General features: G+C 50.1%; 6 protein-coding genes across 6 annotated transcripts, besides 14 other annotated features; 4 read left to right on the top strand and 2 right to left on the bottom strand.

Moving 5' to 3' along the window:
• Window positions 1–1,031: 1,031 nt before the first annotated feature.
• Window positions 1,032–3,630, top strand: PVX_089335 (hypothetical protein, conserved; the record flags this gene model as incomplete). The annotated part of the gene is made up of 1 exon (XM_001614906.1): window positions 1,032–3,630. Exon 1 carries the CDS (start codon window positions 1,438–1,440, stop codon window positions 3,628–3,630), a length of 2,193 nt encoding a protein of 730 aa, XP_001614956.1. The 5' UTR covers window positions 1,032–1,437.
• Window positions 3,631–4,876: 1,246 nt separating this feature from the next.
• Window positions 4,877–6,866, top strand: PVX_089330 (hypothetical protein, conserved; the record flags this gene model as incomplete). The annotated part of the gene is made up of 3 exons (XM_001614905.1): window positions 4,877–5,497; window positions 5,718–6,132; window positions 6,386–6,866. The coding sequence occupies exons 1-3, from the start codon at window positions 5,026–5,028 to the stop codon at window positions 6,864–6,866; spliced, it is 1,368 nt and encodes a 455-aa protein (XP_001614955.1). The 5' UTR covers window positions 4,877–5,025.
• Window positions 6,867–8,494: 1,628 nt separating this feature from the next.
• PVX_089325 (2-oxoglutarate dehydrogenase E1 component, mitochondrial precursor, putative) lies at window positions 8,495–11,816 on the top strand (the record flags this gene model as incomplete). The annotated part of the gene is made up of 2 exons (XM_001614904.1): window positions 8,495–8,649; window positions 8,792–11,816. The coding sequence occupies 2 exons, from the start codon at window positions 8,495–8,497 to the stop codon at window positions 11,814–11,816; spliced, it is 3,180 nt and encodes a 1,059-aa protein (XP_001614954.1).
• Window positions 8,986–9,032: a microsatellite.
• Window positions 9,614–9,792: a microsatellite.
• Window positions 9,897–9,932: a microsatellite.
• Window positions 10,103–10,137: a microsatellite.
• Window positions 10,142–10,323: a microsatellite.
• Window positions 10,628–10,811: a microsatellite.
• Window positions 11,817–12,389: 573 nt separating the features above from the next.
• PVX_089320 (hypothetical protein, conserved) lies at window positions 12,390–15,613 on the bottom strand (the record flags this gene model as incomplete). Its single annotated transcript, XM_001614903.1, has 1 exon — window positions 12,390–15,613. The coding sequence occupies exon 1, from the start codon at window positions 14,778–14,780 to the stop codon at window positions 12,390–12,392; it is 2,391 nt and encodes a 796-aa protein (XP_001614953.1). The 5' UTR covers window positions 14,781–15,613.
• Window positions 15,140–15,212: a microsatellite.
• A 317-nt stretch (window positions 15,614–15,930) lies between the features above and the next one.
• Window positions 15,931–20,566, bottom strand: PVX_089315 (hypothetical protein, conserved; the record flags this gene model as incomplete). The annotated part of the gene is made up of 2 exons (XM_001614902.1): window positions 15,931–19,721; window positions 19,858–20,566. 2 exons carry the CDS (start codon window positions 20,564–20,566, stop codon window positions 15,931–15,933), a joined length of 4,500 nt encoding a protein of 1,499 aa, XP_001614952.1.
• Window positions 18,871–18,921: a microsatellite.
• Window positions 18,927–18,950: a microsatellite.
• Window positions 19,017–19,042: a microsatellite.
• Window positions 19,043–19,067: a microsatellite.
• Window positions 20,567–20,667: 101 nt separating the features above from the next.
• Window positions 20,668–20,719: a microsatellite.
• Window positions 20,720–21,812: 1,093 nt separating this feature from the next.
• Window positions 21,813–21,846: a microsatellite.
• Window positions 21,847–23,719: 1,873 nt separating this feature from the next.
• On the top strand, window positions 23,720–26,832 carry PVX_089310 (hypothetical protein, conserved; the record flags this gene model as incomplete). The annotated part of the gene is made up of 6 exons (XM_001614901.1): window positions 23,720–23,759; window positions 24,586–25,776; window positions 25,975–26,077; window positions 26,222–26,292; window positions 26,473–26,597; window positions 26,752–26,832. The coding sequence occupies 6 exons, from the start codon at window positions 23,720–23,722 to the stop codon at window positions 26,830–26,832; spliced, it is 1,611 nt and encodes a 536-aa protein (XP_001614951.1).
• Window positions 25,301–25,330: a microsatellite.
• Window positions 26,833–27,446: the final 614 nt, after the last annotated feature.

The raw sequence follows: 27,446 nt of genomic DNA, 5'->3' as shown, positions 1-27,446 counted from the left end.
TTGAAGCGATTATAAACATCCACTTTTTTTTTTAGCCTGCACAGGTGGTGCATACTTGTGCGTTCGCGGGTGGACTGCAGGATGTGATGATGAGTTGACAGGGGGAAAGGGGGGGGTTCCCTATGAGCAGATGCCACCATGAGGGAATCTCCCACCGTGGTGTGAGCCACGAAGGGAAGTCACGTTGCCAGTCCATGCTCAGCGTCGTAGTGGAGTAGGTCTCAAGTTGGGGTTCCCATTTTGTCTGCTGCTTCGTATGATAACTGTGGGACCCCATGATTTTTGCTTTTCCCCCACGAGATGGTTTCCAAGGAGTGGGAGACTGACGGCCACGCTGATCGACCCATTGATTTGCCTCACAATTCCGTTTATCCGCACATAAGAAGAGCCTCCTCCCCACGGGAACAACTTCCCTCTTCATAGTGGGCAAGCTGAAAAAGTGAAAGGGCCGTGGTGGTGGAAAAACACCACGCTGTGCCGTCGTGTGCCATCGAGGGGTGTGCCACGCAGTCGTCCATCACCGTGTGTTTACTGAGGCGATTAAAAAAAAAAAAGGCAAACATGTGAGCAAGTAAAGCGCAGAAAAGTGCTAAGCTCGGCGCGATTGCACACAAGTGGGAGTTCCCCTCACGTCCTGCGGAAGTTAACGTGGCTGCTAATCATCGTCACGTTTGAGTGAAGCGGGAGAGGGTGTCAGAGGAGTAGCCACTAATGGCATAATATCATCTTTTTCTTTTTTTTTTTTTTCTTTTTTTCCCCCCCCCACGCATATACTTCATGACATGTTGTGCAAGCGCATCTGTATCTTCTCAGCCATTACGCCTTTGTATACGCGTGTGTTTGCTGGCGCGCAATGCCATGCCGCGATCTCGCCATAACAGGGGGGAGGGACGAACGTGCGTATGGCACTGTGGAGATGTATGCATTGGGATATCGCCCCAATTTGTTGCCCCTTTTTTTTTTTTTTTTTTTTTTTTCTTCTTTTTCTCTCCTCCCCGTTTTGTTCCCTTTTTCTGCTTTTTCTTTTCTTTGCATCCTTCGCAGCCCCCTTTTTAATTCCCCAGGAAGCTGCTACAATTCGATTTCAACTCAAGTTATGCGTTTTCCATTTGCATACGTACGTATGAGCAGTTAAACGTGGCTGGCTACTCGCCACTTTTGTGCGCAGTATACGCGAATTTACCTGAACGTGTACATATATTTTTTTTTTTTTTTGCGTACACCAGTGTTTAAGGCGACTTTATGCAGGATAATTTTATTATTTTTTTTTTTTCTTAAATTTGGCGCTACAGCTGCGTACGTATACGAGCTAGCCAAACGGATGTACATATGCACGAATGAGTATGTACCTTCAGACGTGCGCACATTGGTGCTGAAAGTGAGAGAGAGAGAAGAGGTGTCCCACTTCTCTGCGCGATTGTCACCCCGTCCCCAACGATGAACTACAACAACAGCTATGCCGACGGCAATATGCACGGAAGGCGAAAGGTGAACAATGCCAAGGAGAAGGAACAGGAGTCATGGAGCAACATGAATTACGTGAGGAATAGCCAAATGAATTTGGCTGGTAGGCCCGGCGCAGACGCCATGATGGGACATAGAAGCTACGCGGACGCGTCGCCGAGCGAGAGCAACGTGGAGAGGAGTCTGCCCGTCGGTCCGGGGTATGAGCAGGCGGGCCCGCCCATCTACAGCCTGGACGCGGACGCAGGTCATGTGGGCGGCCACGTTGGCGGTCACATGGGCGGCCAATTTGGCGGTAATGTCGGGGGCAACCTGGGGAACCGCGCCGGCGCAAACTTCCAGCACGGCTTCCTCAACCCCAACGACCTCGGTGCAGCGAGCGCGCCCAGTGCGACTCCACCCAGTTATGTCAACGCGCACCCCGTTTGGGGGGGCAAGCGGAGCGAGTTCTACGGGCCAAGTGAGGCCAGTCACGCCGCGAGCGGTGCGAACGGTGGAGGTTACCCCACGGTAGGCGGCCCTTTCCACCCCGGTGGGGCAAACGCGAACCCTAATTTTTATAACACGAGTAAGGTTCCCAGCCAAGAAGGCAGAAGAGAGGGAATGTACCCCCACCATGTAGGGCCGAAGAACGAAGTGCAGGGAGGAGACAACCGTCTACACTTCGTAAACGACAGCATGTATAACCAGCAGGAAATGAAGACCCAGGTGTTTATCCCCTCGCAACCATTCAAAGGAGAAAATAGCAACATGAGTGGCAGCCAAGTGAGTACGAGTGCCTTCCCCCAGTCGGAGAGATGGAGCAACAGAACAGACGACGTAGAACCGAAAGCGAGCAAAGGAATTATGCACAACATATTTGAAAGTCTAACGAGCACAGTGCAGACGAATGATCCGATTAACAATCTAATGAAACAGAAAGTGGCCAACATGGTGATGAGTGAAATTGAAAAAAAAATTGAAAGCCACGACACCAGTTTTATAGGAAATAAGTTGGCACTGCTGAGAGGGTACTTTGATGTCACTCACTCGTATGTTGTTAATAAAATTCTTTTCATTTTGGTTCCTTATGTGTACATACGGAAGGCTCTGTGTGAGTCTCGGACTTACTATGTGTATAGCCACTTGGAGCGGATGATAGGGAGTGGCCACCACAGCAAGAGCTACACTTCTGCGTTTTCGCTTAACAAGGGGGGGAGTACCCAGGGCTACGCGCGTGGCGCGGAGGAGAGCGCCAGCCTCATCAAGGGCACCGCAAGTGACCCGTTTGCGCAGAACCAGGGCTTTTTCTTCAACCCGAAGGGGGTCAGCGATGTGAGAAGCGGCGTGGGGAGCGATGTGAGAAGCGGCGTGGGAAGTGACATGGGAAGTGACGTGCGAAACGGCCTAGGTGGCGGCGTGGGGAGCGGCCCCGACGCACAGCGGGGCATCCCCGGGAGACACAACTCAAACGACATAAACTACGTGGACTACAGCAGCAACATGGGGATCTTCAAAGCGGACCTCTACATACCGCTCATGTCCAGCATCACCTACATCCTCCTATACACCCTCACAGTGACAGCCCAGAAAAACAACTTTGTGTTTAACCCAGACAATCTGTTCAGCATAACGTCGTATGTCTTCCTCCTGCTATTCTTCGAAACAGCCATTATCAAATTTTTATTTTTGCTAACCTGCCGAGATATTAACCTCTCCTTTTTGCACATCCTTTCGTTTATTTCCTACAAATTTGTAATCCTATGTGGGTTGATAGTTACCAAGTTTTTCTTTTACCTTTTGCATTTTACGTGTGCCTCTCTCTACGGGGTGACGGAAGATATGATTGAGAAGGCAGAGTCGGAGGTGAACGTCTTAGAGAGCAAGAATCCCCACAATGCATTCAAAAGCATGAGTGGTGCCCCCCCCCCCCCCTCGTCGGGCTTCAGCCCCTACGGTGTTGTCCTCTTCCTTAACAGCCGCACCATGTACCGATTGACGCAGATTTATTTCTACGTCACAGTCAGTGTGCAGATGATGCAGCTCTTTAAGTCGATTCACCTGTACGTGCACGACAATTCCAGCTTGTCTAACCACCTGAACGTCAAGCGGATTAACATTTTGATTCTCATCTTTTCCCTCTCCCAAATTTTTTTGTGCTGGATTTTGACTCCCTACTTCGCCTGAGGGGGCGCTGCGCGAAAAGCGGCATGATGCGAAGCGAAGCGGCCAAACGCGGTGAAACGCGGCGAAACGCGGCGAGCCAAATTTGCCTTCCCCTCTGAGGGCGCGCCGGGGGCACTCCGCCGAGTTTGCTCCCCCCGCGGTTGTCACTCTTTTTTTTTTTTTTTTTTTTTTTAACTTATTGCCTTTTTTTTTATGTGCCATTTTGACCCGTCCCTACTTCGTCATCGTACTTCGTACATCCTCCATCCTACTTCTTACTTCGTACCGCTTATTCCCTACTTCGTACCGCTTACTTCCTACTTCGTACCGCTTACTTCCTACTTCGTACCGCTTATTCCCTACTTCGTACCGCTTACTTCCTACTTCGTACCGCTTATTCCCTACTTCGTACCGCTTATTCCCTACTTCGTACCGCTTACTTCCTACTTCGTACCGCTTACTTCCTACTTCTCCCTTTTTACCCCACTTTTCAATCGCAACTGATTTGTGTATGCCCAACTTGTTTGTAAAAGGGTTTGCCCCCGTGCGGCCTGGCGAGGCGAGCGGCGTTGTCACGTGTATGTGTGTATGCGTGTGTGCACATATGAGCGTAGCTTTATTATTATTATTTTTTTTTTTTTTTTTCCCTTTTGTCTTCTGCTAGGGCGCGGCTTGGCCAACTTGCCAGCCGGCAGCGCGAACTACTTTGCCGCGCTCTTCCCCCCAAAACAGAAGTGGTGATGTGCACCTGGTTGGAAATTTACACCCACGCGCGGCGGTGTGTCTTATGTGCGTCCGCGGGGGGGGGAGAGTAGTGGCTCCTTCGCTCGGTTTAACTGGTCTGCCCGTATGAGCGCCTCAGGTTTGGCCACTCGTTCGTATTTTTTTCTCTCTTTTTCCTCTCTTTTTTTGCTTTTTTTTTGCTTTTTCTTCCCTTTTGCTTCCCTTTTTTTTTCGCGGGCCGCCTCGCACTGCATTCCCTGCACACTCTCCCCGAGTGAAATGTGCCTCCCCGGGTGCTCCACTTTTCCGCGAATTTCCCCGAATTCTCCGCCCGTCGAGCGACACGTTTTCCCGCGTTCGGGGAGGCGATGCGCAGCGCACGTTTTTTCTGGCCATTTTGACTCCTCTCGCGCATCTCCCCATTTCGCCACTCCACCACGCTCGCCGCCCATCCCCCATTATGGTTTAATTTAAACCGATCAGTTGATTGGGAGTGTGCCCCCCCCCTCTGCGTTTGGTTATTTTATTATTTTATTTTTTTTTTCCGCGAACATTTTTGAGGTATTTCCGCAGCGGAGGTGAAGAAAGCTGGTTCGGAGAGGACACCGAGAAGGAGGAACCGCATACCCCAGACAAACGATCCGCATTGGCCAGACAAAGGACCCCTGCGCAGCCCTCCCAGCACAGAGCAAAATGAAAATCGTCTCGATCGTCCTATCCCTGCTGCTCCTATTCTTCATCAACCTGTTCTTCGTCAAGTCCATATACAAAAATGAGCAAAGTTACAACGTGCCGCTCAATGTCCTCTTCAGCAAGGGGAAGCACATACGGAAGAGACTATGCAATGAGTGTTTTTTTAAAAATGAAATCAATATGATTTATAACAGTTGCCGTGCGTTGGAGAGTGTAAACTATAATAACTTTAACCGAAGCAAAATTTTTTACTTTGTGAAAGAGTCTCCTAAGATGCTGAAGAGATACGTTAGCTTGAGATCTGCTTCCACCCTTTCGGAGGTGTTTTCTGTTCGCTTCCTGACGACGTTCCTTTCGGAGAGGGCGTCTCTGCTGACGAACTGGTTCTACCTACTGGAGGGCACCTACATAAAGAATAATATCCTGCGCGGCTTGGTGGGCTTCTTCGGCACCCTCGTGCTGCGCTTCCTGGGTGAGTAGTGCGGCGAAGCGGCGAAGCGGCGAAGCAGCGAAGCGGCGCGTCCATCCTTCCGCGTCCACCCCCACTCCGCCGCTTCCACCCCCACTCCGCCGCTTCCTCCCCCACTCCGCCGCTTCCACCCCCACTCCGCCGCTTCCTCCCCCACTCCGCCGCTTCCACCCCCACTCCGCCGCTTCCTCCCCCACTCCGCCGCTTCCTCCCCCCCCCGCAGTGGTGTACCTCGTGCAGCTGGCCGCGTCGTTCTTCCTGTTCCACTACGTCAACATGGTGTCGCAAAAGACGCAGGCGTACATTTTAGAAGTGAGTGGGTCCAACTACGTCTCCAGGGTGATCGGCTTCTTCCAACTGAACCTCGTGAATTATTACCTGAACGTGTCTGGCGAGTTTGTTCAGGCGATCCTCATACGAGCGCTCTTCAATCAGTATGAAGGGCACCTGGTCAAGACCATCATCTATAACAGCTCGGATTACTACATAAACACCAAGCTGACGAATAAGTATGAGCTGCTGTACCAGTGCACCAAGAAGTTCGTGCTGACGCGCATCAACAAGCTGAGTCTCTTCACCTTCAATTACCTGCGCTACTTCGTGCTCACCAACTTGTTCTTTAAGATTTCCGGCGGCACGTAAGTGGAGAACGGCCAGCGTGGGGGAGCCATTGTAGGGGTAGTGTTAACCTCTCCCCCGTTGATGACCCCCCCACACAGTTAACCTCCACACAGTTGACTTCATCCCCGTTGATGACCCCCCCACACAGTTAACCTCCACACAGTTGATTTCATCCCCGTTGATGACCCCCCCACACAGTTAACCTCCACACAGTTGACTTCATCCCCGTTGATACCCCCCCTCACGCCGCTCCCCCCGCTCCCCCCGCAGCTACAACAAATTTTCGCCGAGCGACGTGAAGATGCCGGGCGTGTACTCCAACCCGAGGAAGAGCCTGAACAAGGACATGAAGTACGCCACCAAGAAGGAAATACAAGTGCTGCGGAGCTTCTGCAAAGAAACGGGCTGCCACACATGCGGAGTCAGTTGCCACGACAGGTTCATAGGGGACCACCAACCACCTGTACAAGTCATAAAGGATATGGTAGATTATTACAAAAAAAAAAAACTCCTTAGATCTCTCCTCAAATTTTTTAAGCTATATGATACCAAGCAGAGGTTATATCCCCAGTGTGTCCGCTGCTCCCAGTTACAGTCAGCTTCTGTGCGGTGCAAAAAGCTGCGGCTCATTCCGCACTACAATACGGTTCGCCTTTTCCATGCCTCCTCCGTTTTTCACTTGGCGCTCAAGATGCTTCTTCTAACCCAGTGGAATAAGATAGTTTTTTGGGACGGTGACAATGTGCGCTGAGCATTGGGGGGAGGAGGTGCAGTATAGCAGTGTAGCTTTAGCGGTGGATCGGCTGCGCGGCAAGTAGTTTGATCTGCCAGATGCACCCCCTTTATGTTACGCTTCCCCCACACCACTGCTGTGTCCAAAGCGCACCTGTGTGCTCACGGGGGGACTACTCCAATCCTGGGCTCCCCCCCGGGAGGTCTTCCTCCCTTCCGCCATATGTACCCTTTTTAAATCTCCCATTTGTTAATGCTCATTTGTATGCCCCTCGTTTGAAGCAACTGAGCGCGCCTGCCATGTCACCCCAGGCGTGCCGCCGCGTAAGACACTTCGGTATGTTTACCTGCACAAGTGGGGGGCCACCCTTTCGTTTGATGAATGCCCTGTCTTTGTGATTTCACCCGTTTGGGAGGCGGTCCCCATGTTACTGCTTCTGTAGCACGTGGCGCAGACCCTACATTTCTGCTTCTGTAGCACTTGACGCGGTTCCCATTTTTTTTTTTTTTTTTTACTCCCCCGCGGTAGAACTTTCTAAAGGTGCCTCTTGCCCTGGTAGACCTACCCAAAGAGGGGCACAGGCGGGTGAAGAGGAGGCTAACTGGACGCCGCTACCCCTATGCATAGGTGCCTCTTAAATGGGTCGGGGCTGCGGCGGACTCGCCCCACCCCGTATGTGACGCCACACTTGTGCAATCTACGTAGCCCCTGTTTTGTTCACCACACTTTTGGAGTCACCTACTGGAACAACGACAATTAAAACGGTATGCACTTCACGCACAGGTCCTCCCCCCCTATCAAAAAAAAAAAAAAAAACTAACAGCATGACTTTACGTGGCTCACTTTTTCCATTCGCCTTTTCTGTAGAGGTGCATCCATTCAGAGGGTTCACATATGTATGTACATTTGGCAAGGCGCACACATTTTTATCACCCTCACGGAGGATTTACACCCTTTGGTTGCTCTGCTTTGCTGGGGTGGGAGACTCGGCTGGTGTACTCATCAGTATTTTTTTGTTTTGCTTTGCTATGTATTGTTTTACCTTGCCTTGTTTTGTGTTTTTTTTTTTTTTTCTTTTTTTTCGCGCAGCTGAGCTCACCATTTCACCCTCGTGGCATAGCCAACTAGTTACTTCCTTTTTTGTGAAGTGAGAAGCTGTTAAGGCGAGACTGCGAAGGCGAAGCTGTTAATCTCACTTTTGGGCGCCTCTCTGGAGAGATGCGTCGGTGAGGGCTTTCACGAGCCGGTTGAGCCGCAGCAGCGTGCGTGCATGTGCCTATGCGCGTGGGCCTTTTGTAGAGAGTCTGCCCTCGCGTGCAGGTCCCCTACCCCCGGTGTGCTTTTCCTTCTTTTTTTTTTTTTTGCCCCTTCCAGTTTGTTGCTTCGCCGACAGAGCCACGCGAATGAGCGGACGTGGGGGCCCTCCGCAGGAAGAACTCTCATCTGTGCATACGCCGTTTGTGCGGAAATGAATTGCCTGGAATGATCGCCTGGACCCCCCCTGCGTGGATACCTAAACGCGTAGCATAGAAGCGGCAGCGCGAGAGGGGTCACACCTACCGGTAGACTCTACACAGGCCCGTGCACAAGTGGCCACACCTACCGGTAGACTCTGCACCGGCCCTTACACACGCAGCCGCACCAAGATGAGGAAAATCCTGCACTCGAACAAGCTGCTGAAGGAGAATGGGGACATGCTGAGGCGGAGGTTCCACGTGGGTGGGTGCGCGGGCAGCGACAACTTCAACCCCAGCATGGCTGCCTACATTGAGGGCGCCTACCGGATGTGGCGCCAGGACAGGTGAGTGGAGCGGCGCGGATAAGCAGCACTGCGGCGCGCTGAGTAGTGCCTCGACGCGCTGAGGAGCCCCCCCGAGGGACACCCCAGATGTGCTGCTACCCCTTTTAAATGCTGCTCTACCGCTTCCCTACCCCCTTCGCAGGAACTCGCTGCACAAGTCGTGGGACGTCTACTTCGCGGAGATGGCGGAAGAAGCGGGGCCGCTGGGGAGCGCCCCCCCGCGCGTGCTGAGCACGAGGGAGGTTCGAAGCAGAATGGGAGCGAGTGTACCACAGAACCGCAGCAGTAGCAACCTCCGAATCACGTACGTGAATAAGGAGATGCTGGATAAGGGGAGGATGGGGAACATCTACGACATCGCGCGAATAGTGCAGCTGATCCGGTGGTACCAGAAGAAGGGGCACCTGTATGCAAACATCAACCCGCTGCCCCTGCCGAATGTGCCTCCATACAGCAGCGTGGTGAATGAAAGGGACAAGAACAAAATGAGCTACTCAGATTTTGGGTTCACACAAGATGACTTAGATGCAGAATTTGAATTCGACTTGCCATCCATCACTGGTTTTTCTAGCAACAAAAAAGAGACAAGCACATTGAGGAGTCTAATCGACAGGCTAGAACAAACCTACTGCGGGACCATCGGATTTGAGTACATGCACATAACAGATGAAAGTGTTGTAAACTACATCGTGAAGAGGATTGAAAGGGATAGGAAGTTCCAGTATGATAGGAAGACCAAAAGGAAAATCTTAGAGAACACCGCTAGAGCGTTTATTTTTGAAAATTACATGGCTGCTAAATTCGCGACGACGAAACGGTTTGGAGTAGACGGATGCGAGACGTTGATTACCGGGATGAAGGCACTCATCTCGAGAGCAGCGATGGTACACACAGAGAGTGTGCTCATGAGTATGTCCCACAGAGGAAGACTAAACGTGCTCTTCAACGTACTGCATAAGCCACTGGAAAATATGATGTGCGAATTTAGAGGCAAAACGGGGTTTACAGACAACATATGGGGAAACACGGGAGATGTGAAATACCACCTGGGGGTGGAAATAGACCATTTCGATGAGGAGTCCAATCGGTACATCCACATGGGAATTGTAGACAATTCGTCACATCTAGAATCGGTAGATCCCATTTTGATGGGACAAGCCAGAGCACAACAGTACTACTGCAATGATAAGGAGAAGGAAAAGGTCCTCCCGATAACGATTCACGGGGATGCATCTATCGCCGGACAAGGGATAGCATACGAAACATTGCAAATGTCCAAGCTACCCAGCTACAACGTCGGAGGGACCATCCACATTGTGGTGAATAACCAAATTGGGTTCACCACTTACCCGGTAGATGCACGGTCAGGCAAGTATTGCACAGACATCGCCAAGTGCATAGACATCCCAATCATCCACGTGAATGCAGATGACCCAGAGGCAGTCACCTACGTCTTCGAGTTAGCACTTGACATAAGGAACAAATTCCACATAGATACCATCATAGATATCGTAGGGTATAGACGCTTCGGGCACAACGAGCTAGACATGCCCAAGTTTACCAACCCGTTGCTCTACGATATAATTACGAGGCACGAATCTGTGTTGGACCTCTACAGTAAGAAGCTCATCCGGGAGGGGGTAATCTCCCTCGAGGAGTTTGAGCAGAACAAGGCGAAGATATATAACCTATATGAAGAGGTGTATGAGAAATCGAAGTCCTTCGTGCCAACCCCGAAGGAGAAGTACCTCCCCCAGTGGGAACACATGGTAACGCCGCAGAAGTTTTCCCCCTCTAGAAAGACAGGCGTGGAGAGGAAGGTCCTTCTCGATTTAGGAAAGCAGATATTCACCATAAGGGAGAACTTCCATGCCCATCCGATCATTGCCAAACTGTTTAAGGGACGCATTGATAGTCTGCAAACAGGAAAGAATATCGACTTTGGGACAGCTGAACTGTTGGCTTATGCGACGCTTCTCTCCGATGGATTTCACGCGAGACTCTCCGGACAAGACTCCCAAAGGGGGACCTTCTCCCACAGACATGCGGTGCTCCACGACCAGGTTACCTACGAATCGTACAACATCTTTGGATCGTTAAAAACGCCCCACAGTATTGAGGTGAATAACTCGCTGCTCTCCGAGTATGCCGCGCTAGGCTTCGAAATCGGTTACAGCTACGAACACCCAGATGCCCTCGTCGTTTGGGAAGCCCAATTTGGTGACTTTGCCAATGGGGCTCAAGTAATGATAGATAATTACATCGCTTCGGGAGAGACCAAGTGGAATAAGCAGTCCGGCATCGTCATGTTCCTCCCTCATGGGTATGATGGGCAAGGCCCAGAACACTCCTCCGCTCGAATAGAACGATTTCTACAGCTCTGTGATGATAGGGAGGATATCGCTACCTACTCTGTAGAGAAAGACAAAACGATTATACAGCAACACAACATGCAGGTGATTAACTGTACCAAGCCGTCTAACCTCTTCCACGCGTTGAGGAGACAAATGCACAGGTCGTTTAGGAAGCCCCTCATTGCAATCACTCCTAAGAAAATGCTAAAAATGAGAATGGCCTTTGATACGATCGAAAATTTCCTCCCCCCTACTGAGTTCTTGCCCTACCTCCCCGAACAACAAGAGCACAAACTCAACGATAAGGAGCACATCAAACGGATTATCCTCTGCTCAGGACAAGTCTACTACGACCTACTCAATTATAGAGAAGCCAATGAGATTAAAGACGTTGCCATAGCCACCATTGAGCAGCTGTCTCCCTTCCCCTTTAAGCAGTTCATGCAGGATTTGCAGCGCTACCCCAACTTGAGGGACGTCATTTGGGTTCAAGAAGAACACATGAATATGGGGCCCTGGTTCTACGTCTCCCGGCGAATCGAGGCAGCCATTCAGCAGCTCAAGAGGGACAACCCCGGCTGGGACATCGCCGTGCCGCAGGTCTTCTACACGGGCAGGGACGTCTACGCCGCCCAGTCCGCCGGGGACCTCAACCTGCACCTCTACCAGCTCGACGAGTTCCTGCTCGACGCCTTCAACCTCTCCAAGGCGCACCACATGCACGCGCATAAGTACGCCGCGGTGGGGGAGCGGCGTAGCGGCGTAGCCGGGGAAGAGGAGCAACGCAGCGGTGGAAAAGCAGACGCGTTGTAAAGGCGTGCCAACAACGCAGCGGTGGGGTATCCGCGCAACCGTGCGCCTAAGCGCGCGTTGGCGGGCGGCCACTCCATTGCGCGTGCACTTATTATTATTATTATTATTTATTTTTTTTTTCCTACCCTTTGAACATCTGCGAGTAGGAGCAGCGTGGAGATTTACAATGGGAGTTTCCTCCCCACTCCCCCCCTCCGCTTATCCTGAAGGAGGTCAAATCGAAAAGGGAAGAAGTGCCAAAATGGGGGTCTACGTGTTGGGTGGTTGTGGCAGGTTGACTCCTCCCGTTGTGAGCTACCTCCCCTTTGTGATCCCCCCAGATGGGGATGGAGTTGGAGATGGAGATGGGCACGGACACATGCCATGTAATGTAACGCGTGTCGTTTACGTTTGCTCACTTTGCTCACTTTGCTGGGAGGTCCCTTCGGAGGGCTTCTCACCCGTGGTGTAGGTCTACCCCTGTTGGAGCCACCTGGCAGGCAAAGTGGCCTTCGCTAGGGGTTACAAAAAAGAAAAAGAGGTTAGCGGCGGTTACCGGTCATCTAGCAACCGCTTTTGAACCGCTCATCACCGCTAACCAGCGCTTGCTTCCGCACGGGTGAGGAGCCCCTTCCGGAGGAGGTACTTGAGCATGAACTTGGTGTAGAAGTCGGCGGGCAGGCCCCGGCCGTGCGTGTGCTCGCGGCGCGGGCTGTCCAGCGGCGTGCAGCACAGAAAAACGAGCTTAAAGGATTGGGAGAAAGATTTCACTCGGTCGTTGTGTATAGCCTTGAGTCGGTCTGCATAGGAGTTGTACCCCCACTCGCAAAGGTACAGTCGAACCTTTTGGCCGAAGCGACTATCGTTGCACATGGCATTGAGGTCTTCATACTTCTGGTCGATCACGTGAATGGGCTCTTCCCCCCGGTGGTACTCCTCAATGATGTGGTTAATCAAATTGCACTTCTCCCTCAGCAGGTGGAGGTAGTAGCCGTGGTGGACGAAGTGGTAGTCCCGTTTGTTTGTCTTCTCCCGGTGCTTCAGGTAGTCCAGGTCTACGTTGTAGGGGTCGTACAGGTAGTCATCCTGGGGGGAAGCGGCAAAGCTGCCTTCACCTCCCCCATGCGGACTGCCTTCGTGTCCACCCCGCCGAGCACCCTTTGCGAAGTAGGGCGAGTTGAAGAGCCTCATCAGGTTGGCCATCACCGAGTTGGAGGGGTCCTCATTAGTGGAGACTTCCCCCACAACTGCTGATTTTTGGGAGTCTCCCCCCACACCTGCAAATTTTTTGGAGTCTCCCCCCACACCTGCCAATTTTTTGGAGCCTCCCCCCACACCTGCCAATTTTTTGGAGCCTCCCCCCACACCTGCCAATTTTTTGGAGCCTCCCCCCCTCCGCAGGTAGTCCCTCCCAAAGATCCGCAGCAGGTGGGCGTCCCCCTCATTCGCAACGTCCACGCCAAACAGCTTGAGAGTTTCCTCAATGTAGCCGCCACTCTCCATCGTCGAAACGATGTACACGGGTTTTTTAAAAACGTTTATGTTGTGGTTAATCAAGTCCACTGCACAGAAGTTGAAAGTCCGATGGTTCTGCCTCTCCTGCTGAGTTAACTCTCCACAAGGGTAGCGATACTGCATCAGGTGGGTATACGCATCTGCCTCATGTCTCTTTAGCAATTCCCTCGTTCTCTCAAATTGGGTTCGAACCCATTTGGGATCTACTCTATATCTCTGGTACAATTTGAGGTTCATTTTTTTTTTATAAAAATCGTCAAAGTCGTGGTGGAAGCTCGGGAAGACGTTCTGGAAGTTTTCCATTTTTTTATAAGGGCAGATCACGGAGGGGTTGAAGGTGCCCTTGGTGAGTTCCTTCACCAGGTTGTAGATGTGCAGTTGGGTGCGCGTCTCAAGGTGCGTCTGGGTTGTGGCTTCCTCTTCGGGTTGCTTCAACTCTCCTTGGTGGGGCTGCTTCAAATCTGCGCGGTGTAGGTACCCCCTCACTTCTTCCAGCCTCGCCTGCATGCCGTTCCTCTCTCGGCAAATCCGGAGCATCTCGTTCACGTCATACCTGTGCTTGGTACATATAGAGTCCACCTCATCATACACGTATTTAATGGCCACTACTAAATCTTCCAAACTTTTTAGGTACTTATAAAGATAGAGAAATCTGCTGTATAGAAATTTCGGAATGAGCTTCAACAGAATGAAGGGGTCGTCACTCGGGGGGGGCACACTGCTTGTCTCTCCTTCCGTGAAGAGGTAACTCCTCGACTGGAAAAAATTATACAGGGGAAGACCTTCTATGGGTTTCCCATTGAACAGCAGAGAGGGGTACCCCTGTGGGGTACTTCCACCAGACCGCATCTGAAATAAACGGAGGAAAGTCAAAAACGCGACGACGATTTGTTCCTGCTTATTCATGCTAATCACCCCATCGAAGTTTAAAATGAACATGTCATCTGGATAGTAGTTCAGCACGTAGGGTAGCTGGTAGTTTGTGTCTTTGTATATAAGGGGGGAATCCAAATGGGCGTCTTCTTCCCTCCCTCTGCTAAGCTTCAGGCAATCCCTCTCCTTCTGCAGATGGACGTTGGCTAGCTTCTGGTTAAACCGGGGCACTCTCTTCACATCCTTCACCTCTATGTCTTTCAAAATGCTGTAAATGCAGATCCCCTCGTCGTACGCGGAGGTCGTATCGCTGTCGCTGCGAAATACGTTGACGTTCAGGCTGGAGTTTATTTTGACCTCCTCCGCGTCGAATTTGTTAATCCGCAGGTTGGGCTCAGCTGCGTCCGCTTCGTTCGATTCATCGCTTTCACTGCTTCCCTTCGCCGCATTCCTCGCCCTCTTGGCGCCTCTCCCCCGTTGCCACGGGACGAGGGGGGGGTTCAGGAAGAGCGCGCCTTGCCTGCCCCCCTTCGCGCGCGTTTCGCACACGTCCAATAGGAACACCAGCAGTGGAGGCAGCAACTTGGGGAACCACATCTGGCTGCTTCGCAATCTGTGCAAACGCCCCCTTCGACTTGCCCCCTTCGACTTACCCCCTTCTTCCTCAATTGGGACCCACGAAAGGAGGGGTCCTACTTCAGAGGGAATCCCCTTTCGAGCCTGCCCTCCACCTCAAGGTTTATGTTAACAAAAAGGGTTCTCTCTCTCTCCTCCCCCCTGGGACCCCCCAATTATTTGTTGCTTTCCCTGTTAATCACTTGGAGGGGGAACATCCCCACTGGGCTTCCCTACACCCGAGGGGGCATACCCTGCACATGTATGGCCACACATATACACACCCTACAGAGCATAGGAATGAATTCATTTCTGGTAAGGGCCTCAAGGAGAGCAGTTTTCGAAAAGGCTCTTTACCTTAGGGGAGGAAAGCCCACCTGCTCGCGCGGCTTCAAAAAATGGACTCTCTTCGGGGGGCCAGAAAAAAAAAAAAAAAAAACACTCCCATGATCACTACCATAAACGCTTCCCCAATCTCAATCGCAATCGCAATCACTGCCGCTTAACAGTTTACCCCTCGTCGTCGCGGCGCCCTGGTGGTGCAGCTCCTGCGCCGGAAAGTCAGTCCCATTTATTTGCAACAGCTCCTACTTTTGCGCCGCAGAGGGGATCATATGCTTTTTTTGTTTTCCCATGAACTGCAGATTTGTGCAGAGGTAAACTGAACGCGCAGATATGGCCGCTTACAGCAGCTGCGCCCACACATGCAGATCGGCGGGGCTGCAAATGTGGCAACCCTCCCATAATCGATTCGCTTAAAAGGGGGAAGCAAGCGGAAGGGTTCACACGTGCAAACTCCGCCCCAGTTGCATACGCCACAAAAAGGAAAAAAAAAAAATAATAAAATAAATAAATGTATGCAAAACGGGGGTCCCCTGCTAGCCACTTTCGCGACACGTCCGCGATGGAAACCAGTCTCCCCCCAAATCGACCGCTTTTACAAACGGGTCGGTCCAACTGCACAAACGATGGGGTGGAGGGGATGATTCTCCAGGTAGATGGACCCCTCTTGGGAGGAGGACCCCCCCCTGCTGGCGCTCTCCCCTTTGGCGCTCTCCCCTTTGGCGCTCACCCCTGCTGACGCTCACCCCTGCTGACGCTCACCCCTGCTGACGCTCACCCCTGCTGACGCTCACCCCTGCGTGACGGCATAAACCGCATAGAGGAACCAGTAGGCCTTGAGGAAAATCTCATTTTCGCATTTATATTTTATTAAAAAAAAAAGGTAGTGCATTTTGAAGAAGAACAAAAAAGACACAAAGTACTGATTGTATATGCTGGCCAAGTGGGAGCCTTTTTTCTGGCCATAAAACATACCGCTGAAGTGATTAAGGAAGTGGTCCCTCTGATTTGAAGGGCCATTTTTGGCTACTCTCTTCAAATTTTTGATTGTAATTCCCACACTATATTTTATGTTGTTCATGAAGATGCAACCTACACTGGTTAGCATCTTTATGATGTTATTTTCGTCTAGGTAAATTCTTTTTTTTATTTTTTTTTTCATTTTTTTTAAAAAGAGAAAGCTCCCATCGCTGCTGGTGTTGACTGGGTCGATCGGCACATCCTCCCCGTGGTGATCTTCCTCCGTTAAGTTCACCGAGGATGAAGTGTTCCCTCCGGTGTTCCCTCCTCCCCGCGCCATCATCATGTGGGAGAAGATCGAGTCGTCCATTTTCTTATTTGGGAGCCTTTTCCCCGCGTCATTCTTCACCTGTTGGGCTAGCCCACCGTTTTTGTGTTCCTTCCCGTTTGGCGCGCTCTCCCTTGGGAAGTACATACTGTGGCCGCTTCCATCGCTTCCGTCGCTTCCATCGCTTCCGTCGCTTCCATCGCTTCCGTCGCTTCCATCACTTCCGTCGCTTCCATCGCTGTGGTTGCTTCGATCCGCGGCGAGATGTCTGCTCCGGGGGTGCCCAGCGCGGGAGCCGCCCCCCCCAGCAACCCGATTCGAAAACAGCCTTGTCCTCTTCAGCTCATCAAAGTAGAAGAGGTAGGCTTCCACCGAGTGGTCATAATTGGCCCGATTAAACCTCCTCAGAGAGGACTCTTCATATTGCCTATTCAGCATGTGGTGGTACCTACAAATGCATTTGCAAAAGTAAGCTCGGTTCAGTCGCTTCCTCCTGTCACTCAAAAATTGAAAGTCCACACTACACAGGGAAATGCACAAGTCTAGGAAAGAATTTAAAATAATGTCAAATGTGTTCATGAGGAGGGCTGTTTTATTTTCACATTTGCTAGACGAGGGAGAGAAGCTACAATTGAGGTTTTTTTCTTTTTTTTTTTTTTTATTAAAAAATTTTTTCTTCCTAATGATCATTTCGGAGAGTTCTTTTATCCTTTCCAGTTCGCTTCCCTCCTGTGGGTTAACTGTTTTGTGTATGTCTCCTTCCTCCCTGAGCGATTTCATCACGCGTATGATGGACCCCTTTCTGGTGATCTTCACCCGGTTGTGTGCCGCGAAAGGTGGGGTAGCATCCTCAGTTGTGTCAATCGGATTGGCTGGCACATCTGAGAGGGGGTGGTTAAGGGTCACAAATAGGGGGATACTCATGTGTAGATGCACACAGAGGGGTAGCACACTTGGGGAAGCCACACCTTTTCCACTCTCACCATGGCCGCTGTTCTCACCGTGGCTGCTCTTCTCACCTGGCGAGTGGCCACGGAGGAGGCGCGCCAATCGGGAACCGACACACCGATCGCTATACTTAAACACCAGCTTGATGGAGTAGGAAAGGAGCACATTCAAGTAGGTGCACGAAAAATAAATGTTGTGAATATGCATGAAGAGGTAAAACGAATTTAATAAAAAAAAAACCAAATCATTTATATTAAAGCGACTGTCTGCGTAGAATTCCTTCGTGTAATTGTACATGGAGAGATTGTCACTAGAGTCACTATCTTCGTAGGTATTGCAATCAGATTCGATGACGTTTTCGTTTTTATTTTGGGAAAACGTAAAAGGTACGTCCCAAATTTTTTTTCTATTTTTCTTGTTTAGTAATGGACAGCCACTCTGCGATTGCATGTATATGAAGTTTTCCTTTTTTTTTTCTTCCTGACTTTTTTTTTTTTTTTTTTTATTTTCCTTTTGCTTTTTAATACATTCAGCTAGTTCCTTCGAATTTAGGAGAGTCTCAATTTGGTTGTTAAAAATTTTATACGTGTACAATCTGTTTCTTTTAATTTTCTTTTTAATGTATTCGTTATGTATTAGCGTGGTGTCCTTGTGTAGACTTGGCATATGCAAGTGGTTGCCTGGATGGGTTGTCTGCCGCTCACCCCAATGTGCCTCCTCTTCCGTCTTCTGCTTCATCGATGCGCTGCTGCACTTGTGCGCGTGTAGAAGGTGGTAATCTCCCTCGGTTGATTTCTTCATGTCTATCCTGTTCATGTAAAAGGAGAAAAACTGCTCACTACAAATAATGCTTATGCTTTTTATAAAGTCCTGCAACCCGCGCGCGTTTTGCAACCCGCGAGGAGTTTTCACTTCGCTCAGGTAAAACGAGTGGATTCTATTCCACCGTAGGTTCCTTTTTAAAACCTCCTGCAGTTCTCTCCCCGCATCGTACACGGGGGTGCGCTCCTTTGACTTTAGAGGGACGCTCTGGATGGAGGCTGTTTCGTCCACTTCGTCCGTTTGGTTAGGTGGACCTGCGTGTGTTGTGCCGTCTCGTCCTCCCTTGGCTCCCCCGGAAATGCCGTTCTGCTGATTGGCGGGGCTCGCCTCGTTCGCGCGCCTCCGTGCATGCCTGTGTGGGTTCCCATCTGGTTTGTTCTCGCTGCCACTCCGCTTCTTATCATTGCCACTCCGCTTCTTATCTTTGACACCCCCCTCCTTCTGCTCCTCCACCACCTCATAGTTCAGACTTTCAAAGTCGCCCTTAATTTCGAACGCGTGCAACAAGTTTATGTTTCTCCTAAATTCGGCGGAGTAATCCCTGCTGGCGTCCCCTCCGCTTCTCAGCGCGTCCAGCTTTGCCTGCACGTCCAGGCGGTCAATGTGCTCCCACAGCTTGTCATTCGGTTCGTCCCAAACGGTGTGGGCACCCTTTCGCTGCTCCCCCCGCTGTTCATCACTTCGAACGCCCCTTTGCACATCCCCCTTGAGAAGATGCCTATTGTTAATCGGGCCAGTGCTGTCCACCCCCTTGTGAGCCTCTCCTCTAGGGGAAACCGCACAGTAACCCCTCTCCCCCGCTGTACCGTTACAGTCAATTTTGAAGAAACGAGTGGAGCGCTCCTTTATCCTTTTGGCTACGTACATGAGGTAGGGGCTGATGCGCGATTCCTCCCTCCGCGTTGTTAACACCCTCGTGAGGTACACGTGAAAAAGGGTGGGCAAAATGGACAGGGAAAAATACAGCAGGATGTACAGATGCTCATAATTCAACTTGTTAAACATTAAAAACATGTTTTTTAATTTATAAAAATCGTTCACATTGAAGTTTGCATTCGATGGGTGAGCCAATTCTCGGTGGCAAACGTGTTTCTTTTTCTTCTCCCCATCATCGCAGTTGTAGTGGTAATTGCAATGGAAGTCACCTGGGATGTCTCCATCCGCACCGCTCGAAGCGTGGGAAAGGAAATTACTTAAAATTGCCCTTGAATGGGTGCTTTCCTCCGCCTTAACTGTGTTGCCATGGCACTTTGCTTCGCCACGTGCATCGTTAGCGGCTCTCTCCTCTACCCCCTTCGTAAAACTGGACACGTTGAGCTGACTGAGAAGGTGCTTATCTGTCTCTTTAAAGGTGTTACCACTTTCGTTCACTTCAAAACTGCAGCGATTTGTCTTCCTGCTCCCGTTTTTCACTTCGCCTTTTTTCTTTCTTCCACCGCTGTGTTCATAATTTACAAAATCGCTGCTTTCGCTCGGGTAGGTGAACAAGAAGTTGTTTTCTCCTTCCGTCCGAGAGGTGGGACCTGCGAGTTGTGTGAGGTAAGTGGGGTGGTCCCCTATGAGAGCACATGTGTACATGTGTGAAGTGACCGTTTTGCTAAGCTAGCTAGCCAGCTAGCCAAATTGCACTACATTGTAGTGTTTTTTTTTTTTTTTTACCGTTTTGTTCATATTTTGCCTGACCAGTCAGGCAGTTTTTATCATTTTCCCGCAGAAAGGCGCACCGCCTCGGGGGGGCCCGCAGGCCCGCTTCACACACATCCTTGTTGTCGTAAATCCCCTTCAAGCTACGATACAGCTCGTTGAAATAGTGGCAGTTGTTAAAGTAGAAGTAATACTCAACGAGGATTAAAAAGTGCTTATAAATTAGCAGCAGAAATCGGTCGTCCTTGTCTCCACTTGTGAATGTGCATATGTAGAGGAAGTGATTAAACAGCTCGCTGTTAATTATCAACGTGTACAGAAATTCAATGTATATGTCCGTTTCGTGGCTGCACAAGTGCAGTAGGTCGTGAACGAACTCTTCATAGCTGGTGAAGACGTGGAAAAAGCTGCATCCTGCTCGGCTTTCTTCATTCCATTTTGCGCGCTTCACTGCGTGGTGTTTTTTTTCCTGTCTTCCTTTCCCCCCCCCGCCTGTCTCGCTGTTGCCGCTCCTACTTATACTGCTCTTTCGTATGTCCCCCCTCCCCGTGTAGCTTCCACTTTCGCCCCCCACCTCGCACTTCCTCCCCTTCAAAAACGTCACATATTTCTTCCTGTAGTGTGATAAGCTCTTGGCCAAAAAAATAACTTTCTCTGTGAGTTCGTTCACTTTCTTGCTGTACACAAAACTGGTTCGTACGTTTGAATGGTTAGTTTTCATCATTGGGGTGTTATGCCAAGGGAGGGGGGGGGATCACTTCTATTTGTTGCATTTATTTTTTACCCAATCTGGTTGTCTCTCTCCCACACTCATATGCCAGTTGTTCCGATTGAGAAGCGGAAGAAAAGAAAGTGATTTCTCTTCTGTGCCGTTTCCTGTTACCTGCCAGCTGATGGTATTTTTTTTTTTTTTCCCCAAATGAAGTTTTGCATCATCATATAATTGCATGCATTGTCGACAGTTAAGTGTGCTCCGTTTGGGTTTACATATAACACGGGTGAACACTACCTGGGGTCTTCACCTTGCCCTGATGTTAACTTGCACGTTTAGCTAACTTTGGCACTTTTCTCTTTCGATTGAGGAGATACCCGAACGGAGGGCATACCCAATTGGCGCATTCGTTTGGGATTTTCTCCCAACACGGTTCGGTAGGCGGCGCAATGGGAAGAGGTAGAATGGGCAGGCGGGAAAAAAAAAATAAAAAAAAAACAAGAAGCAAGATTCATGATAAATGGCTAACTTTTCGAAGGAGAAAGAACTGCCCTTTTTAGGTACACCTTAAACAGTGGAACATTATTGGTGTTTTTTTTTTTTTCTTTTTCCCATTTTGCATACCTTTCCCCTAGGAACTAAAGGGGAAAAAATGGCAAACGCGGGATAGCATTAACCGCTCCAGAATATGAAAGTTTCCCCTTTTGGACGTGGAGCAGTTGTGTTTAACCAAGGGGAGCGGGAGCGACGCCTCAGTTCATGTAAAAGGTACCCCTCGAGGTAGGCACATACATACGCGTGACATTCACATGTGTGCTTAGTCAGCGTGGGGGGATGGTCCCAACTGAATTATGCACTCCAAAATGGGGAATCACGACGAATTCTTTAGAACCGTCTGAGCAAAAATGGTCCGGGGGTTAATTATCTTTTCCCCTGATGGTTAGCGGCGAATGTGAAATTGGTTATTTGGCCAGAGAAATGATACCGCCTGTTGAGGCTTAAAACGGACTGGAGGGTTACTCTTCGTAGAGCCTTGGCCACATGCACATGTGAAGACAGTAATGGGCAACCCTTGTCGACGCTTCCCTTTTGCGAGGATCCTTTTTGTTGTATTACCCCCGTGGAGAGCATCCCAAGTGGGGAAAATAAAAAAAAGGGACCTCCCCTCTGAGTGGCAACTGGGTAGAACTAAATCCGTAGCGGACACGGGGACCCATTCATTCGGTTCAGAGCTGTCATTTCCGCGTCCATCCTGGTGGACCACCCCATGTGCACACACACCAAAGGGAGATGTGCATCGATGTTGAATGGTCCCCGTGGGAAACAAATACAGCCCCTTTTTGATGCGGGCAGCCAAAAGAACCTGTTTGAGGTGTCCCCCTTAAAATGGCCGATGGTGAAAAAAGCTGAAGTGAAGCCGCGTCGTTGCCCCCCAAAGTGTATGTAACTACCACGGGGGGGGAATTTTTTCAAAAAAAAACATGCACATGGACTGCTCGGGGTAGAACGACAAACGTGATTGCAATTTGTGGTAAGATTGGAACTTCCCCCTTTTTTTGTTGCTTCGTTTTGTGTCACCTTTTTGGGGGAAAAAAAAAACATACTCATGTGTAGCAGTGTACACGCACGCACTGCAGCGAAGGTGCGAGCTGACTGCAGAAAAAAAATGGCCCACCACACGTCGTGGTAGGATATGTTATGTCTTTATTGCTCATTAATGAAGCGTAGAGCGGCCTTTGGGGAAACATACAAGTGGACCATTATTTGGTTTATTCATTTATTTTTTATTTATTTCTTATCATATTTTTTATCATTTTTTTACAACAATTTTTGATAATCTTTGGCAACCCTTCTGTGTGCACTTGGCTGTTACCCAAAAGGGGGAGAACTTTCGCTGGAAATTTTTTTTTTTTTTTTTTTTTTTTTTTTTGGCTGAACGTTCAGCTCCATTTTGGAGTGCCCCGTGGGGGAGGCATTTCCCGCTCCTCTCAGGGTTGCCGGGATGGGTCATCAGGATGGGCCAACCGCGCGGAGTTACTCATTTTGCCAAGTGAAGAACAGCGCGCGGGAAATAATTACGCAAAAATGGCTACGCAAAAGTAGTTGCGCAAAAACGCTGCTTAAAAAACGCGCAGGCGACAAACCACCTCGACGGAGAATACGTTTGTGGGACGTTTTTTGGCCCATTCGCCGCTTGCCAATTTTCTCCCTTCGGCGTGCTCGGTGGGCAACACGTATCCAAACGGAGTTGGCCGCTTCCATTCGCTTTTAAGAGTTGCAAAAAAAAAAAAAAAAAAAAAAAACAGCCAATTCGCCATTTCAAGGAGAGGGGATAACGTCTCCGTTGAGTGGTCCAAAAATAACGCGAGAAAATGACGAAAAAGGGTGACAGTCGCGCAGAGCGATGCTACCAACCACCTCAAGAACGAAGTTGCCATTGGGGTTCCCCTTGGGCAACAGAACTGCATGCCTGTGACACGTATGCATGAGCGCATCGTGCAGCTGTCTCCACTGTTTTATTGCGTTCCTCATTATTCGCATCATTGTGGTTGTTACTCCTTTTTTTATCCTTTTTGTTTTTTTTTATTTTTTTTTGTTCACCCTGCGTTGGCCAGAGAGCAGCTACACGCGCACATTCCTAAGCCCTGAATGTTACAGCAGATGACCAAAAGTGCACCCCTCAAGTGTGCATTCTTTTTTTTTTTTTGTGTGTGCTCTTTTATATGTCTTTCAAATGAGTGGTATTCCCTGAGGGGTGAAACAGGACTGTATTTATTTATTTACTTATTTATTTATTTTTTTTTATTTTTTTTTTTTCGGGTGGCATACCTCGCACTTGTGTCAATTCGTATGGTACACTTGTGCGTGGCGACCTGCTGTGCCTCTCCGCGTGGTTTTCTCGTGAGCGAGGGGGTTTACCTGCGCGCTTGTCGCACACATGTGGGAGTGCTTTTTCCTGGCCCTTTACACACATGTGGGAGTGCCTTTCGCGAGGCCCCTTTAAACACATGTGGAGGTGCTTTTTGCCTGGCCTCTTTACACACATGAGAGTACCCTTCGCGTGGCCCCTTTACACACATGGGAGTGCCCTTCGCGTAGCCCCTTCACACACATGCGCACCCGAGTTGGCAACGCCCCTTTCGCAAGCGCATGCGGAGAGGCACCATGGAAATGAAAGCCAGAATTGAAAAGAGCGTGTCACACGGTAAAGCACTCGTTTCCACTGTGCGGCTGCCCGACTGATCTGTTGGTCACGCCCGGCGGGTTTTCCTGCGCGTTTGCCACTGTCACTGTCACTTCGTTTATGGTAGTGCATTTTTGCCTCTGTGTTTTTTTATTTCCTCCCTTTTTCGTTCCCCTTCTGCTTCCCTCTTTGCTTCCCCCTTTGCGACCCTTTTTTTTCCCAGTTGGCTTGCCGAAGCGCCCAATCTGTTTCATTCTGCCCCGCGCGGAGATTTGCCTCTCCCTCCCCGCCCAGAGGTGTGCACCCCCGGTTGCGCGCGTGCAAGGGGGGGTGCCAAAGGAGGGCGCGAGGAATTGCCGGAGTTGCCGCAGTTGCGGGAGTTGCCGAGTTGTTGGCAGCGTTTCCAGAGTTCCACCCAACGTGTGCGCACCTACCTGTGAGTGCACCCCCCGGAGGCGACTGCCCCAAGTGAGAGCGAAATTATCGTGTGGGGTGCAGCTGTTCATCCCCTGCTGATGCGCCATGTTCTTGGGAGGAAGGAACCCCAAATAGGCAAAGATTGGCGAAAAGGGGGGAAGGCAGTGTAGCTGCAGAGCGGCGTAACTTCCCAGCGATAATCGCCCTTTGGATAATCGCCCTTTGGATAATCGCCCTTTGGATAATCGCCCTTTGGATAATCGCCCTTTGGATAATCGCCCTTTGGATAATCGCCCTTTGGATAACCCCTTTTGGATAACCCCTTTTGGATAACCCCCTTCGATAACCGCTTTTTTGCTCCCCCCTTTTGGTTACCCCCCTTTTGGTTACCCCCCTTTTTGCTCCCCCTTCGATAACCCCTTTTTGCTAGCGCCCACGAACATGCAGAACTTGCCAAACCTGCAGAGCGTGCCGAGCGAGACGACGCTGAACTCGGAGCCGTACCGGGGGAAGGAGAAGGCGAACGCGGGGAGGGGCGAGAAGGGGGCGGAGCTGTCCGACCAGTCGGACGCGTCGAACAACAAGGAGGAGTACCCCGACCAGAAGGAAGAATTCGAGAAAAAAATGTGTGGAAGTATGCACGAAAAGCTGAATCTCTACGACAATATTGTTAGCGAGATAAAGGAGCTGTACAATGGGAACATCGTGATGAATAACAAAGGAGTGGACACCTTAAACATCCGCAACGTCGCCAAGGGGTTATTCGTCAGCATAAATAAAACGATTTCGAAGAAGGTACGTGTGTTAGTGATAGGGAACTCATCCTCAGGGAAAAGCACATTTATAAACTGGTTTTTGCAGGAAAACATTCAAAAAACGGGGTACGAATTCGAAACAAATCATTTTACCCTAATTACTAGTGGGAATTACTACTCGGAGTTTAATGGAGACGTGACCATTAAATCGTTTGACTTCCTCAAACAGATCGCCTCCCGAAATAGAAATTTTAAAAATAATTTATGCACAAAAATGTATGTAAGTAAAAATGTAGAAACGAAAAATATTGATTTTATTGATACCCCAGGATTGAAAGACATAATGAACAAAATCGATTTTGATATTAACAGTATTATTTACGATTTGTCTGATTACGTAGATATCATTTTAATTTTTTTTGATTCCTCTGGGAAGTCCCTAAGCAATCGGCTACTCCTCATTATAAAGGAAATTTATGAAAAGCACATAGAAAAAATTTTATTTATTTTTTCCAAAATTGATGAAATCAAACACGAACAGGATAGGATAAAGTTGCTGTGTCAGACGACGCAGTGCTTGGCTAGCAAAATTAACATACGGTATAATATTGACTTGGTTCCCATTTACATTTATGGGGCGAAGAATGGGAGGTACCTTTTTGAGGGGGCCAGGAACGACGACGATCTGTGCATTGTCAACCGGATGGGGGATATCATCTACGAGATTAAGAAGCTCTTTTTTAAGAAGCTCGAGAAGGACCTCTACTGCCTCGTCAGCGACTGCGACTGCATTATTAACAAAATCTTGGACATCTTGAAGACCGACGGGGAGAGGCGCGTCCACAAGTCCACCCTCAGGCGCGAGCGTACGGGCGAGGCGAGCCGAGCAGCGGAGCGGAGCGAGTGGAGGCGAGCTCTTCAGAGGAGCGTAGATGCATAGACGCGTAGAACCATAAACGCATAAACGCATAAACGCATTAACGCATTAACGCATTAACGCATTGACGCGTAGAACCATATGCGGATGCCTTCCCATCATGGCACCCCCCCCCCCCCCTCCGCAGGCATAAAACACACAGCCATCCAGGTGTTCACCCTCGTGGCCTTCCTCTTCTTCCTCTGCACGCAGCTCTCCGTGCACTCCTACTACAAGGACGTCCTGCTGAGGTGGGTCCGAGGGAGCAGTTTGGGGCGCGCCTCCCAATGGGGGCGCAGCCCAGTGGGACATATGCCACGTCTACCAGGGCCGCCTCTTCCGCTAACCGCTCTCTCTGCTTCTTCATCTGCATCTCCCCCCCTCCCGCTTCTCAGCTACGTGGACGTGTCGACCAACAGCTTCTACAAAAATTACGTCATAAACACGGGCACCATCCTCAACAATTGTAAGAGGACCGCTCAGCTGTGTAGGCGGTGACCGTGCGAATGTGTTATTGCTTTGCAAATCTGATGAGTGCTTGTCCCCAAATGTGATGAGTGTTTCTCCCCAAATGTGATGAGTGCTTGTCCCCAAATGTGATGAGTGCTTGTCCCCAAATGTGATGAGTGCTTGTGCCCTCCCGCAGGGGAAAACTCCTACCTGATGATCAACCTGGCGCTGGCCTTCTTCTTCCTCCTGAGCGGCATCATGAAGAAGAAGTTCACCAAGAACATAAAGACGCTGCACGTCTCCAGCAAGGAAATACTCAGGGTGAGCCGTTAAGCGGTTATGCGGGGGAGCGGCGTGGCCAGGCGGCTGACCGCTTTTGACGCCCTCTGCGTAGGCTAGCCTGTGTGTGGGTGAAACCTTCCCCGTCTTCCCTTCCTCCTCCATCTGCATCTTCCCTTTTTGCGCCCCCCCGCAGGAACAACTCACGTTCGCCAAGTTCGCCAAGGACAGGGGGAAGTACTTGGCCAAGACCTTCTACGAGTTGAAGCAGAGCTGAGGCGGGCGCGCGAGGTGCACAAAAAAGGGGCAGCAAAGAAGGAACAAAAAGGAGCAAAAAAGGAACCAGCAAAATAAGATAGCCTGCGGGGTAACCCCCCCAAATGTGACGACTTTGTTCCCCCTACCCCTGGCGATCCACCCCCATTTCATCTTGCCAACGAAGGAAATAAAACCACCCGGATGAATTTTTTTTTTTTTCCCCCTCCTAACCTATCGGCGTGGCGATTATCTGTGTAGATACACATCACCATTCCTTTGGTTTACTAGGGAATAAAAAAAAGGAAAAAAATTATTTCCCCCCTTTTTTCGTACACAGTTAAGAGAGCACCAGTTGTGGTGGTTTTCTCACCCCCTTTTCCATTTGGCTCCCTCTACCCATCGTTGGCGTCGACCGCTTTGCGGAGTTGTCTCCCGGCTTGAGCGCTCATTAGCACCGCGATAGCAGCGGTGTTGAAGCGGTGTTGAAGCGGTGTCGCAGCTGTGTCGCAGCTGTGTTGCAGCTGCTTAACCCCATTTTAAAGGAACCACGCGGCGCAGTTTGTTCTCCCCCGTGAGAAGCCAAACGTGTGGCCGCCGTGCTAACCATTTTAAATGAAGTTTTGTTGGCCAGCT

This window comes from Plasmodium vivax, chromosome 5 (assembly GCF_000002415.2).
Source record: "Plasmodium vivax chromosome 5, whole genome shotgun sequence".
NCBI lineage: Eukaryota > Apicomplexa > Aconoidasida > Haemosporida > Plasmodiidae > Plasmodium > Plasmodium vivax.
Note: the sequence above shows the minus strand (reverse complement) of the source record. Positions and strands in the feature narration are given on the sequence as shown.